The sequence below is a fragment of the Chelonoidis abingdonii genome, chromosome 5 (genome assembly GCF_003597395.2).
Source record: "Chelonoidis abingdonii isolate Lonesome George chromosome 5, CheloAbing_2.0, whole genome shotgun sequence".
NCBI lineage: Eukaryota > Metazoa > Chordata > Testudines > Testudinidae > Chelonoidis > Chelonoidis abingdonii.
In genome coordinates, this window is record NC_133773.1 from 54,594,956 (window position 1) to 54,611,200 (window position 16,245).

General features: G+C 42.5%; 1 protein-coding gene across 2 annotated transcripts in view; it reads right to left on the minus strand.

The window, feature by feature from the left end:
* TBC1D9 (TBC1 domain family member 9) overlaps positions 1–14,562 on the minus strand; it is a 103,299-nt gene extending 88,737 nt beyond the window's left edge. The window contains exons 1-2 of one of the 2 annotated variants that reach the window (XM_032805288.2): positions 14,415–14,562; positions 13,457–13,708 (exon numbers count right to left, since the gene is read on the minus strand). In XM_032805288.2, coding sequence (XP_032661179.1) covers positions 13,457–13,583 — 127 coding nt within the window. In that variant the 5' untranslated portion in view covers positions 13,584–13,708; positions 14,415–14,562. Of the gene's footprint in view, positions 1–13,456; positions 13,780–14,414 lie in introns of those variants that run through there. The other variant, XM_075066279.1, reaches the window with a different exon arrangement.
* Positions 14,563–16,245: the final 1,683 nt, after the last annotated feature.

Sequence of the window (16,245 nt, forward strand, 5' to 3'; positions counted from 1 at the left end):
CCTTTCTTTAAGTATATTCAGTAATTACAGTTTTCAGTAAAACTAGCTTCTGCAGATTTCAGTGTAGCAATTGTTTTAACTGAAAGCATATTTAGATTTCCATGAGTAAACAATTATATTCCATCTAGGCAAGTTTTTAATACAGTCCTATGAAGTAATCCTCCATTTGTTTGGTTTTATGAAAAACTTCATATTTGAAGATGCACACGGGCACACACAATCTTCTGGCTCCCACTCCGTTTAAGAGCAACCACATCCATATGAGCGGACACTTGTACTTGCACAGAGTCCTTTAGACAAAGAGGGCTCCATGTGGGGTAGAAGGAAGGTCTGATTGCAAGATCAGAGACTTGGACTATATGACAACTTTTTTTGTTGTTATCTAAAACAAGTTAGACCCTGTCACCTGGGTGATGAAGTACAGTAACCCTTCAACCTTAAAGTCATTGCATGATACAGCAACAGCTGCCTATTACACAAGCTATTTGTCAAAAAGCTGAGGACAACAGCAGACTGTGAAACTTCCAGTTCAACTTGAAAGTTTTAAATTTTAGTGATTTTTTGGAATTTTCCATTCAATCCCAATGATCCATTACTCCCACAACATTCAGTATAATAAGCAACCTGCACTAAGAAAAACTGACTCTTATTGAAGACATACCCATCTGCCATGACTGATTTCTCACCAAATATGTTCACTGCGGCCTTTGCTGAGCCACCATGGTCAACTGCCACAGTTACGTCTGCAGAGGAGTCACTTCAGGACTACGCAAAGCTCTTTTTAATTTGTATAATTTTACACGTGGCCTACCAAAATCTCACATTTTTCTGTTAGAAATTTTTAAAATAAATGTTATCAATCATATTATTTAAAAAAAAAAAAAGACAGTAACTCTACAAAGAATTATAACCACAGTGTACAATCCTCAGGTCATCTTCAGTCAGAGATTTATTTTTTTCTATTGCAGTTTAGCATGTAAATCTTTAAGACATAAGAGCAAGTCCAGCACTACATGTTGTATCAACTAAATTCCAATAGAACAAAGGATTTAGCCAGATTGTGACGCTCCCTCCGTCACATTGATGAGCAGCTACCCATTGACTTCAGCAGACCTACTCACAGAATCACTCGCTTCTACGACTGGGGAGGGAGAGGAAGTGTCCCAAACTGGCCCTACGAGAGCATGCAAAATCAGGTCACTTAATTTTTTCAAAACATTCGTATTACTTTTCAGTGTGATGTTTTAAATACTAAATAAAAGATGTACAATTCAATGGCCTCCCAATAAATGAAGTATGTTGATGGTCCCCTTCCCTTTCCACTATACAGTGTGAGCCCATAATGGGTACTTCTGTAAACAGTAATCATTAAAGAGCCTGTCAAAGTTCAGGACGACTGCACTTGTATTTCCCTCTCCATGGTCCAGCAAGGGCACCCACTTTTAGTCTTCCGCCCCTCCCCTACCCTCCCCGCCATCACCTCTCTTGGGCAGAGATTCACATCTCACTCCCTCTGATTGGGTTTTTTCAGGCTGCACAGTTCCATGCCTTTGCTGTAGCAGTGAACCAGAATGCCTAGACAGGCCAACTTCAGTATTTTGCTTTCTCTTCAGAGACTATAAGCAGTGTAATTACCCATAGTTTCAAGTTACCAAATAGCTCTAAGCAAACACATTTATCAAGCTGAAAGCATTAGAGAGAAAACATTAAAAACAGTAAAAGAACCTACATGCATGTTAATCAGACTACCAGAGATCACCCACCCAACTCCAATAAGGCTCTGATCAGCGAACAATACATTAACCCCCACAAAGGGGTTATTCTGTGGTGACAAGTTCATAACAGCTTTATCTCAGGCCAGGTCTACACTGCGACTTTAAATCGGTTTAATGGCCGATATACCGATTTAACGCTGTATCCGTTCACACGACGTCGTCATTAATATCGAGTTAAACGGCTCCTTAAATCGATTTCGGAACTCCTCCCAAACGAGAGGAGTAGCGCTAAATTCGATAGTGATAACTCGGATTAGGGTTCATGTGGACGGAAATCGACGTTATTGGCCTCCGGGCGGCATCCCAGAGTGCAGCACTGACCGCTCTGGACAGCAATCTGAACTCGGATGCAGCGGGCAGGTAAACAGGAAAAGCCCCGCGAACTTTTGAATTACATTTCCTGCTTGTCCAGCGTGGAGCTCTGATCAGCACGGCTGGCGATGCAGTCTGAAATCGAAAAAGAGCTCCAGCATAGACCGTACGGGAGATACTAGGTCTGATCGCTGTATGGGGAGACAAATCTGTTGTATCCAGCTCCGTTACAGAACACGAAATGCCAAAGCGTTTGAATAAAAAACTGCAGGATACACAGCGCTGCGTGACAAGCGTAACGGGAAGCCAGAGACTCAAATGGACGCTCATGAAGGGAGGGAGGGGGTACTGAGGACTCCAGCTATCCCACAGTCCACAGCAGTCTCTGAAAATTATTTGCATTCTTGGCTGAGCTCCCAATGTCTGTAGGTTCAAACACAGTGTCTGGCGTGGTTCAGGGAATAGCTCCTCAGTTTATTTCCCCCCACCACCACGTGAAAAAAAAAAGGGAAAGATTGCTGTGCTATGGCGTTTGCTCAATGCACTCCGCGAAAAAGGCGCCAAAGGGTTGTCTGCTGCCTTCACAAAGGGAGGGGTGAGGCTGTACCCAGCACCACCCGGGGCAGTGTTTTCTGCCCCATCAGGCACTGTGCTCTCAACACGGAAGTGGGAACTATGGGATAGCTGAGGAACAGCTACCCACAGTGCACCGCTCCTGAAATCGATGGTAGCTTTGGACCATGGACGCAAACAATCGATTTCGTGATCCCACTGTGGACGCGCTAAACCGATTTTATTAGATCTGTTTTGTAATATCGGTTTAAGCTAATTCGAAATAATCGTGCAGTGTATACGTACCCTCAGTACAAGCATCCTCAGGAATGAGTTAGGGCTAGTCTACACTGGCAGTGCTTTCACATGGCTTGTGTGGTAAAGGCAAATGCTGGGAGAGAGCTCTCCCAGTGCTCTAAAAAACCCACCTCCACAAGGGGCACAGCTACCAGCACTGGTGCACTGTCTACACTGGCGCTTTTCAGCGCCAAAACTTGCTGCGCTCAGGGGGGAGTTTTTTCATAATTCTGAGCGAGAAAGTTGCAGCGCTGTAAACTGCCAGTGTAGACAAGCCCTATGTCTTTCCTTTATATAGCTTTGGCCTTTGATCTTCAGATTCCAGGAACAGATAATCAGCAAAAAAGGGGCCCCTCCTCAGGGCACAGCTTCAAAACGCTGGGTACCTGTATAACTGGAGGTGGGACTTTGCATTCACCTCCCCCTAGAGATTTTGCCAGCAAACACACTTCACACTGTTTTTCCAAGTCCATTCTTGTCTGACCCATTATTCAATACAGTCCTTTGAAGTTCACACTTCCAGTGATCAAAATAATACATTACCTTTGCATTCAATACAATGGACTCCAACGATATTTAAACATAATTCAGTAAGACTTTTCAGGGCAATTTCCTGCAATAGCCCTATCTGTTGTTAAAGACGTAGAAAGCTCTACCAAAGAGGCTAAGGATCATGTAGGTCTGTAGAATTAACTACTTTGTCACACCTAGGCAATCTTTGATGAAACTATGTTCATTTACACCATGACCAGGCCCTAAGAATTAAATTTTGTACAGGTGTAATAGGTTGTGAAAAGAGTTGTCCTAAAGCTTGGATATCATTAGCTAGGTTATAAAAGTACTGACTCACAACAACAACAACAAAATAGCGAAGATGTTCAGTATGTGCAGGTAATTTTATTTTCCTTAATCACCACAATGAATCATTATTTTCCCCTACTTTTGCAAGGCAGTCCTCGTGGTTGATTAGGTAATCTACTCACTCATTTATTTTTATTACAGGAAGAGGTCCAATGACATACCTGTCAAAGGCCAGTGTAAACAACACTCAAAACTCCAGAGTTAATATTATGAATCAAATCTTATTTACCTTACTCGTGTGAGTAGTTCTAGGGACTTCAGTAATGACACTAGATCAGTGGTTCTCAACCAAGGGTACATGTATCCCTGGGTGCATGCAGAGGTCTTGCAGGGGGTACATCAACTCATCTAGATATGTGCCTAGTTTTACAACAGGCTACATCAAAAGCACTAGCAAAGTAAATACAAACTAAAATGTCATACAATGACTTGTTATACTGCTCTGTATACATTCACTGAAATGTAAGTACAATATTTATATTCCAATTGATTTTATAAGTATACGGTAAAAATGAGAAAGTAGGCAATTTTTCAATAACAGCGTGCTGTGACACTTTTGTATGGTTATGTCTGATTTTGTAAGCAAGTAGTTTTAAAGTGAGGTGGTACTTGGGGGCATGCAAGACAAATCAAAATTCTGAAAGGGGTACAGTAGTCTGGAAAGGTTGAGAGCCACTGCACTAGATTAATAAATTGATGCCATTCTCAGAAAATTAAACAAACTTCTACTAGCCGGAAAACCGAACATTCTAGTCTGACAAATAGTGCCGACAAAGTGGTTTAAAAGCAATATTCTGTGAAGAGACCCAGCCCCTGCCACCTTCAACTTTTGAGAAGCAAGGAAGGTGCTGGAATTTCTACCAGGGTGCCATTCCCACATTCTGCTTGGAGAGGAAGTATCTCAGCAACTGGCTAGGTAACTGATAGATATGAAGATTCTGTTTGAAGAGGACTATGTTAATGGGAACAAGGAATCTTTCAGTTTGCACCTGCAGCATCCACAGGTGCACTTTGGTGCACAGGGCTATTCACACCCCATAGTCCAAACCCTGGGGCAGTGTAGACAATCCCTTATAAGGAAGAAACCCTTAGATTAGCAATAGCTATGTCTTCATTAGCCACATTAGAGTGCTGCTATGGCAGAGCTTAACGTGGCTGTGTAGCTGCATCACCAGTGTTGGGCGTAAGCTCTCCCACCTCCACAAAGGAAGTTGCTACCAGCGCTGGTGTACTGTTTACAGCGCTGAAACTTGCAGCACTTTTTCACACCCCCGAGTGAGAAAGTTGCAGCACTGTAAAGTGGCACTGTAGACAAGGCCTAATGGTTTGCCTAGAAGGGAACATTTTACCAATAATTATACATTTAGCTTGAATCCCTTCCCAAGCAACATCAACTAAGCCAAAAAAAAAAAAAAAATATATCAATACCAGAATAAAAGAGTTCACATGGGGGGTTATATAGACTTACCTTAGATTATACAAAATCAAAACAAACTACCCCCTCATACACATTTTCTAATGTAGACAAGATCTAATTCCCCCCTCAACCTTCTGTTTTTAAGTCTTCTACCCATATGAATATTTTCAGTGCCTGCCTCTGACACTGTTCATACCTTTTTCCCCAAGCAGTCATAATATGAAATTGACATGGGTCAGTTTATCTGATGACCGCAGGCTTCTGAATATCCAAAATATTAGACCTAAGTCTAATTATTTTCACTCTGTTGCTGTTTGGCAAAGCTACTACTAAGCAGCACAGGAGATGTCTGGCTGCAAACAGAGGAAGACAAAACTGAATTTACGTATATGACTCTCTTTGTCAATGCTAGGTGTTAAGTAACATTTTAAAATGTATAAAAATGTTAATATTTTAAAATACCACTTGTTTCCCCAGTGTAGACAAACCCAGAATGTGTATGCACACAATAATTGTAGATATCTTTAAAATTATATCAAAAGGGAGTAAGAAGGTCTGGTGGTCTTTCCACTGAGCCCCCAAGGATCTCCATTTAACAGACTCTGATGGAGACATTAAGTCATGAATGATACATTAGAAGTATATGGCTCCCAGAAGAAAATCAAACAGACCTGCTAAGTTTTTTTTCCCCCTTTTAAATAAGAAGTGGGAAGAGATTGGGTGGAGGGAGTGAAGACAGAATAGGGCAGAAGAGGGCATATTAGTCTGGGTGTGTGAAAGGTCACAGCTGATTAAAATCAAGGTTCCAATACTTAAAGACACTCATGCCTCAAGAAAATAAATGGTGATCTACATATATGCAATGTTATTTGCACAAATTGTAATTGTATTATTTCATTTCAAGTTACATAAAGCATGTGTTCTTCACTGAAAACTATGTACCTACTGAGTTCCGAGCAGTCTGCACTAAACAGGAATGAAAAAAGCAAGAGCAAAATCTGCAAAAGAATGAAATACCTTTCATAGAGTGAGGTGACAAATTGGACTAAAGAGTGATTTTTCAAAAAAGTTTTAAGTATCTACAAATAAAGGTTTGTAAACAATGCTTTCCTCAACCACAAGAAATCCTTTAGCTATACTTGACAGGAAACTGAATTCCTTCTCCAAACTTGGGGTAACAATGTCTTGGCATAACAACAACAGTACCACATAATGTACTGTGCAGGGTAACAATGACACTTTCATTTCGTGTCACTTAACTTGGCATTCACCAACAAGAATCAGTCAAACAGTCTCTTTCCATTCCTCCTTTCCAATGTAACAGCGACAATCTTCATTCCCCACCACAAAGAAAGATTTGGTGAGAACAGACAATGTTACACCAGCAAATCAGCCATCTAATGTCTACCAATTAAGTACTAGAAAGATCTTTGGCAACATTTTCTGGACTTACAGTATTACTTCACAACTTTCAGAGAGTGCTTTCATATATGGTGATCCAGCTGCCAGCATAAATACTTCATTTACAAAACAATTCATACCACAGACATGACACTTGAAAATAAAACACAAAAATCTGCTACTTGCTTAGGTATCCAAACATACTTTAACAAGTGGTCACTTAAAAAAAAAAACAAAAAAAAAACAACCACCACATTTCATATCAAGCTACCATATCTTTAGCAAAAAGAATATGCTTCTTTTGTTTGTTTACACAAATCAGTCATAGAAACCACAACCTCTGACTTTCTGTGCACTTTATACAAATGTGTTTGTTTTCATTACTAATTAGAAGTGCCCAACACTATTTCCCTATGATATTCTCTCCAAAATAAATCTGACAAGCTTTGCTATAGAAGAAAGCTGATATCCAGAGACTTCTCCTTAATCTATTTGTTGTGTTAAAAATTAAGCACATTTTAAGAAAAAAAACACCACCAACAAAATCTGGTTATTTCATTTATAAATGCCTAAAGCATGCATAGGAATATTATACCAAGGACTGAGCTCTGTGTCACCATGGGGAAGATCCAAGTTCTACTTCATCTCTCAATCTCTCACTGCCCAAGGGTGAAAATCCCATACAGACACTTGACCCTCACAGGGAAGGAGCACTCTGTGTTGCCCAACCACAGGCAATTTGTATCCAACTAGTTCTGGCCAAAGATCTCTTAGGTCAAGAGAACTGGTTGCTGTCAAATTGGGAGAGGAATGGAAATCTGAAGTGTAGAAAAACAGATGTCATAGGAATGATAGGGGATCCCTACAACCATGGAGGAACATAATACAATAAAAGTATTTGCCAAATTGATAAACAGAGAGAAGATCAAACTCCATGTCTGACGGTCAGATACTTCATAAGATATACAGGAACAGCTTGCAAGCCTAGTGCAGAAAGTGACAAGTTAATCAAACTGATTTTTTTTTTAAACCACAAAAATAAGCTTTTAGTTTTATCCTGAAAAATTAATGAAGTGATTCAAGGTAAAGGGTGAGTTTACAGAGAGTGGCTATTAAAATCCAAATTTGCCAAAAGCCATGTCCATTTTTCCCCCCTCTTATTGAAATAAAAAATCCCAACAACTCATATCTTCTATTAGGGCTTGCCTGCAAAAGAACATTGCAGTGGTATAATGTAAACTGATTTTTAAACCAATATAGTTACACTGGTACAAAAAGCTGTGTGGGCACTCTGATTTTAGTATATGAGTGCATAAGAGCAATTTGAATTAAACCAAAATAATCAGCTTAAGCTAGTTATTTATTATTTGTATTGTGGTAGCTTGCAAGAGCCCCAGTCCTTGACCACTGCCCACTGTTCTAGTCACTGTGGATATGCCTACACTGCAGCACAACACCTGCAGCTGGCCTGGGTCAGCTGACTTAGGCTTGTGGGGTTTGGGCTGTGGAGCTATAATATTGCAGTGTAGACACCTGGACATGGGCTGGAGCCCAGGCTCTAAGGGTATATCTACACTGCAGTTAAAAACCCATGTCTGACCCAGGTCAGCTGACTCAGGCTTGCGGGGCTTGGCCTAAGGAGCTGTTTCACTGCAGTGTAGACATTTGGACTCGAGCTGGAGCCAGACTGAAAAGTCCACATGGCAATTACACAGCCCCTTAGGCCAAGTCCCATGAGCCCGAGTCAGCTGATCCAGGCCAGCCCTGGGTGTCTAACTGCAATGTAAAACATACTCTTTCCTAACGTAACAAAAAATGTGATCCCTGTCCTAAAGAACTTACAATACAAGTACCAAGCTAAACCAAAATAAGCCACTCATACCAAAATATGAGTACGAAACAGGAGTTTGCATATAGTTAACATTCACACCTTTAGTTATACTGGTGAAACTTTCTTGTGTTAACAAGTTCTTCTTCTAACTAGTTTGCAAGTCAATTGCCTTTTAAAACCTGAGGCAAAACCTCCTCGTGTGCCAGTACTGGGGGAAACAGGTCAACAGAAGTCATCACAAGAAGGAAAAACAAAAATGTTTTGCATCTTCAGGACACATTTCTGGGATAAACTGAGTCTCCTTTTAGCGCAAAGAATGCTGATAACTCTACCATGGTGAAAACCTTATATACACGATATTTTCAGTTATCTAAGTATGAATGATTTGTTTTCCCCCCCAAGGATCACCTTAAATTTTACAGATTGTTACATGATGCTGTATCCACTGATGGACTATATTTTAGGGCATGTAAATAGATAATCTAACCAATCTAATTTCAGTATTGTGTCACTGCAAACAGAATTATGAATGAAAGAAAATATTTCTTTAAGTAGTATCATCCTGCTAATTCCACTCGCATGTTTCTTTAAACAGGAACAGATAACTGCTCTAAGAGTACAGTACTATAGTCACAATTTCCAGGATTTCTAGGGGACCAACCTAAATGTGATCAATTTGTCAAGATACATCTCCCTGTTGACTCTGTAAAGTTTCAGTGGAGACAAGGTGGGTGAGGCGATATTTTTTACTGGAGCAACTTCTGTTGGAAAGGGACACAAGCTTTCAAGCTTACACAGAGCTTTTCTTCAGGTAGTTTCAGTAGTTTTATACTCTAGACAAGGGGACACTTAGGTCTCTAAAAGCACATTTTTCAGAGTATTTCAGTCTACGTCTTCACTACCCGCCGTATCGGCGGGTAGCAATCGATTGCTTGAGGATCGATATATTGCGTCTAGATGAGATGCGATATATCGATCCCCGAACGCGCTTATATCAATTCCGGAACTCCACCAACGCAAACGGAGTCGACATGGGGAGCCGCGGACATCGATCCCGCGCCATGAGGACAGTGAGTAATTCAGTCTTAGATACTTCGATTTCAGCTACGTTATTCACGTAGCTGAAGTTGCGTATCTGAGATCGATTTTCCCCCGTAGTATAGACTAGCCCTCAGTCAGCTTTACCCAAATATATGACAAAGTGAAGTGGTGCCAAGAGTTCGTTCAAGATACATACACTAGAAAAGTTTGATTTCCCCCTTGATGGGTTCTAGATTGCAAACACTAAATTATACTATAAATTCGTTGGGGTAAAGACTGTCATCTTCCTGAGTGGATATACTACACCTGTCACACTGGGATCTTGTTCCTGATTGAAAATTGTGAGCATTATCACTAATACTAATCATTTTATGAAGGCTATTTCTATAAACTATGCATATTTGTTTAGGTACGATCCTATCAGCAAGCAGTATCCATATCTCCTCATGGAAAAGGCTACAAAAACATTTCTTGCTAAACAAAACAAAAAATCAAAAGCCTAGAGAGAATAATATTTCATGTGTGATAAACTGAAAGCAGTAAAGGAAAGATTTAGTTATTTATTACCATTACCACATTCCCAAGTGAAGTGCAATTCAAGGCAGGGTGCATATACAAACATACATGAACAGCAGTTTATAATATATATATATTGGACTGTATAGAACAGTTTGTCATAGGACAATATTCACTACATACTGTTTATATACACTGGAGTTCACATGGTCCACTTAATGGCATAAATCTCAAGAATCAAAACTCCAGAACAAAGGGAACATTAACTTCTTTGAGTTATTTCTGAACTTCAGTTTCCTATCCGATAATGTGGGCCTACTGAGAGATGATGATGTGATAGCCTGGTTTACTCTAAAAGAATGGAACAGTCCTACCCCTACTCAAAGATGTAAGTATAAACTCACAAGAATACATTTTTAGAAGCGGCCTCTAAATCTGTACAGTTATATCACCACCCACAACACTGCATACAAAATTGTACATATACACAGAATCCTTGATATGCATGCATGCTGCATTTTTTTGGTAGACCAGTTGAGAATAAGCCCTCAAATGTTTGCAATAACTGTTCCTCTGATTGAAAAGATACTACAGTAACGCCTCACTTAAAGTCGTCCCGGTTAACATTGTTTCTTGTTTCGTTGCTGAACAATTAGGGAACATGCTCGCTTAAAGTTGTGTAATGCTCCCTTCTAACATTCTTTGGCAGCCACCTGCTTTGTCTACTGCTTGCAGGAAAAGCAGCCCATTGCAGCTAGCTGCTGGGGGCTTGGAATCAGGGTGGATTGACAGCCCCTCATTAGCTCCCCCGTCCCCTAAGTTACCTGTGCAGCAGCTGCCCAGCAGGCAATTGCAGCTGTCCCTCCCCCCACTGCTATGTGCTGTTCCTGCCCTCTGCCTTGGAGCTGGTCCCCGAGATTCCTGCTTGTTGAGTGAGGGAGAGGGAAGGAAGAGAGGGGTTAATGTCAGGGTGTTCCCCTTCCCCCCTGTCCTGCACTCTGCTTACCCCATCTTTCATAGAGTGGGGGGACACACCAGGGCTCAGGACTGAGGGAGCTTGCAGCAAGTTGATCTAATTAACAAGGCAGTGTACTTAAAGGGGAAATGCGCATATCTCCCTCCATTCCTGCTGCCTTGTAGAGAGAGAGAGAGAGAGAGTTAACCCTTGAGGGCTCAGCCAATCACTAGTTCATCATTTAGCAGTAAGGGAAATATCCCACCCTCTGACTCCTCCACCTCAGCTAAGCTTCACAACCATCATCACTGTGTACCAGTACTAAACTGTTCGTTTAAAACTTATACTGTGTGTGAGCGTGCATGTGAATGTGTGTCTTTCATCTGGTGAAAAAAATTTCCCTGGAACCTAACCCCCTCATTTACACTAATTCTTATGGGGAAATTGGATTCGCTTAACATCATTTTGCTTAAAGTTGCATTTTTCAGGAATACAACTACAGTGTTACGTGAGGAGTTACTGTACATTATTAGGAAAATGGATGTAAGAAGCAATCATGCAATCCATGGGATTAGAATGTGTGATGAATTCTTTGGCAAGTTTATGAGTAGCAGACTTCTGGGAGGAGAGAGTCATTTAAGATGGATTTGTCGCTCATTTCCATGAAAGGAAATGCCAGCAGCCAATATGGAGTGACTACTGATAACTTATCTGGCCAGAGAGAAGCAGTATTTCAGCCACTCTTTATGAAGAAAATAGGTAGGTGCAGGGGTGCTGGAACAATTTGTATAGTGGGGGTGCTGAGAGCCATTGAACTAAACTGTAAAACCCTGTATATGATAGAAACCACTTCAAGCCAGGGAGTGAGGCAGCATCCCCCAGACCTCCATCAGCACCCTAGTTCCAGCACCTATGAGTAGGTTCATCAACGTACAATGCTGATGGGTGAAGAATGACAAATAGCCCTGAGATTGTCACTACAATTGGAAAATCACCCTGCAAAGGCACTTATTAGATTGTAAATTATTTTCAAGCAAGGACAACATACCAGGCCCAAATAAAAATGGTATTCTCTAATAAAGCTACATAGAGCCTAGCACCAAAAATGAAAGCACTCCACAATATGCATTTTGACTAGTTTAGAGAAATTGTTTCAGTATACATGGATTAAGCAAAAAACCAAAAAACAACAAACAAAAAAACCTTATTCTTTAAGTTTCACTTATTCAGATATTTGTATTGATTCAGGAAGAACAATTGGTAATAAAATTGGGTTGAGTTCTACATTTCCAATCATGTATAATTTTAATGTATAAAAATTCATAATTTTCAAGGCATATATATATTATATATATATATACACACACACACACACACACATATATACATACACACACTCCCATAGGTAGGGCAGTGTTGAATCCAAATATTAAAGGTATATGTTACATAACATTTAAATAAATACTATCAGGGTGAGATGATCCCAGTAATGTAAAGCTTTCAATGCTGATGGTACTTTATACTGGCCAAAATATACTAAATATTTAGAGAACTCATATAATCATAATATGAAGTGTTACTCTTGAAAACACATACATTATCTAGGACATCCCAAAACGGACATTCAGTAGAGATTCAAAAGCAAAACCGCTCCCTTACTGCCAGATATGTATATATGACTAGTTTTTTTTAGACGAATATGTACTAATAGAAAAGCAAGCTCATCAAAATACAAGAATGTCTGCAAATTGCACGTGAATGTATCAAGAGATCAAAGACTATTATTCTTTTTTCTAGCTAATCTTATACAATTACAGATATTGTAAAGTACTAGGGAAACCTTTACAGTATTTACAAATAAAGACAAATTATTTTAATACTATCCTAATACTACAGCACTTTGCTGTCAAGCAGTAATCCTCAATGACTCCACTGGAATAACATTTTCCCTGGCAGAGAGATAAGAACTCTTGGGAATGTGGTGAAAAATAGTTATAGCTCTCTAATCACAAAACCAGATGATTACATTTCCCCCCCTCCCACATACCATTATTTTAATTCACACAGCTCCCCTCATCTGAATTCACCCTCTCTCCCTTGACAGGGCTACTGTCTTACTGATACTAATGTGGGAAATGATTATCCTCTGACAAATCATTCACTAAACAATAACCTAACAGCAGCAGCATTGGATATATGACTCCTGCGATTAAATAAGCGATGATAAAGCCAAACAGAAGACAGAAGGGGATCTGATGTAGCTGTAGTCAGGAGCACTGCATGAGAGAAAAGGCAGTCAGGATTTTCCCTGTTACCTGTGTTAGACAGACGCACTGCCTAGGTGGGGCACGCTTCTGTTCTAAATACAGTCATTATTATACCAAAGTGCCAGATGCTGAGCTCAAATAAAATTAAGATTGGGCTGCCAAATCAGCTAAAGGCAAAGAAGGCTTGAAATGCAGTGTGTGGCTATAAAGAGGAGCCCTCTTCTCCCTTACCAGCCAGTCCGCCGCCGCCTCCATCTCCTCCATGCCCCTTTCTCCTCTGCAGGATGAAGTAAGGGTTGGCCCTCTCCGTGACCCACAGGGCGTTTGCCAGCAGCACCTCCCCGGGGTTCACCCACATGCTCCCGGCAGAGACAAAGGGCAGCTTGCTCTGGCTGGTTTTGAAGGTTTAAATCATTCACGGAGTGGTGGGGCCAGGAGGATGCTGACGAAACGCAGGTCACATTAACGCGCCGTCCCACCCAGCTGAGAGACAACAAAGCCCCAGACAGAGCGAGCGAGCCAAGGGATGGAAAGGAAGCAGCGGCCTCTCTGTGACCCCCTCACCGCCCGGCCGTCCGCTCCCGATCAGCGCTGTTACAATCCTAGAGCAAAGACGGCGGCAGCGGCAGGATTAGCAACGCAGCGATGAGAACAGCAGTGACATCAGCACCAGCGGCCGCGGAGCCCAGCCCTGCCTGCGCCATGCACCCTCGCGGGCAGCAGCGCCTGGGGAAAGCTCTGATTGCAGAAGTGGCGGGCACTCTCCCCACCCGCAATAAAAGGACAGGCTCAGAGCAGACTCGTACACAGTGGCCACAGCACCACAGCTGCTGCTCTAATCCCCCGGGCACACCCCTAGTCTCATAACATACATGGGGCGCGCCAGCCAATAAACCTCGACCGGGCTGCACAAGAATCCCGAGAGAGACCGTCAGATGTCGGGCGGCTGAAATAGCCCCCAACACGCTCAGCTAGCTGGGAGGAGCGCTCAGACCTCCGTGGATCCCTTAGGGGACACGCAGCGCTCTCTCCAACGCACCCTGCTCATGCATTAACTTCACTGCCACCAAGCAGCGTATTCGTTGCTGCGCAAGTAGGCAGGTGACAGAGCGAGCGCCCCACCCGAGCAGCGCAGCTCCCTTTGAGCACACTCAGCGCACATGCACCCTCCCCAAACCCAGGCACGCACCCAGAGGTGCCCTGGGCAGGGCTCTGCAGAAAAGCACTACGCCCCCTCCCCCCTCGCGGACTGCACTAATGCTCCGGAGCAGGCGCCAGGCATAGGCGCGTGACGAGCTACTCGCAGTGTTAAATGGGCCCCCGCCGCCCCAAACCGCCCCTCGCGCGCTGGGGAGAGGCGTGCGCTGCGGGCGCCCGGCCGCTCCTGCGGGAAGAACGGCGCCTCCCCCGGCACCTGCTTACGGCCCGCGCGCGCCCCCTCTCTGCCCCGGCGCAGTGGCGTCTCTGGCAGCAGAAGGTGCGTCAAGGTTCTAAATGGGCGGAGCGGACGCAGCAGCGACCAGACCAACATTCTATTATGGGCGTGTCTTGCTTCCTGCAAGCCTAAGCGCCAGTCACACAGCGGACCTGTCATTGCACCCAGCAGCCTGGGAGATTCCGGCCGTTCCAGTCCGCTCCGCTGGCGGGCAAAAGCCCGCTGAGGAGCACTAGGAAATTTCTCCCAAATGTAGCTCACGTTCCCATCCCCCACCTTGCTCCGTCCGCCCTCCGCCGTGCTGAGTGTGGAACTGGCTCCACAGCACTCAGGGAACTCAACACAAGAACACTGCCTACAGCAGCCGCCACTGGCTTTGTGGCAGATTGGGGGCACTTGAGCTGTACTTTGCATTGGAACCAGGACCCCATGTATCACTGATCTGTTTGTGTTAGGCTACAAGATTGGAGGGATGAAGACTTGACCTTTTCCTCCACCTACTGCAAAGAGGAATTGAAAAAACTGAGATTTGTCCTCTTAGTGAAAACCCAAGGTTTGCCCCTCTGCCATATGTGTGTGTGTGTGTGTGTGTGGTGGTGGTGGTGGTGGTGGTGGTGGTGAAATGATATGAAATAAAGTTTTTGCCTTAGTGATGAGTAAAACAAAAGGATAAACCAGCTCTATTGACTACAGTATTCAGCTGACTGAAGGGACCATTGTGATCATCTAGGCTGAGCCCCTGTATGATAGAATGACTGGCCTGGTGGATGGGGAAAGCAATGGATGTGATATAGCTTGTTTTTAATAAGGCTTTTGACACAGTGATACATAGGAAAATCTTTCTATATAAGGACAGTTGTGCTCTGGAATAAGATATCCAGGGAGATTATAGAATCACCTTTATTGAAGGTTTTCAAGGACAGGTTGAACAAACACCTGTCAGGGATGATCTAGGTTTACTTTGTCCTGCCTCAGCACAGGGGGCTAGACTTGATGTCTCAAGATCCCTTCTAGCCCTACATTTCTATGATTACATAACACACACCATAAACCACCCCTCCCTCACTTCCTATACCATCCTTTAGAAAAACAGCCAATTTTAAAATGGACAGTAATGGAGAATCCAGCAGGACCTTTGGTTCCAATGGCTAATTACTCTTAGTTAAAATTTTACACCTTAATTCCAGTCTGAATTTGTCTGTCTTGGTTTTAGATCAAGAAAATAATCTATCCTCAAGTTTAAATGAACCTCATCAATGAGGGGGTTTAAAACTGTCTTCCTACTTCAAGCTCTCTTGACATGCCCATTCTCTCTATTCTGCTCTATTGTAGCCAAAGCCATTTTCATGGTTGTCAGCTGCTCTAGTCATAACTCATTGCAGAGATTTTAGACACACTTTTGAGGGACTGAGAAGTCCCCACATGCTTGACCTTAAAGCCAATAGAATACTTCCCACATATTAGGCTATGTGTACTCACCGCACACTATAAATAATTTATACTGTCCAGTCTTCCAAGCTGTCAAGTTTCATTCTTGGGAGAGAGAAATGTTGGTATTTACACAGACACTTAACTCCTAGCCTCA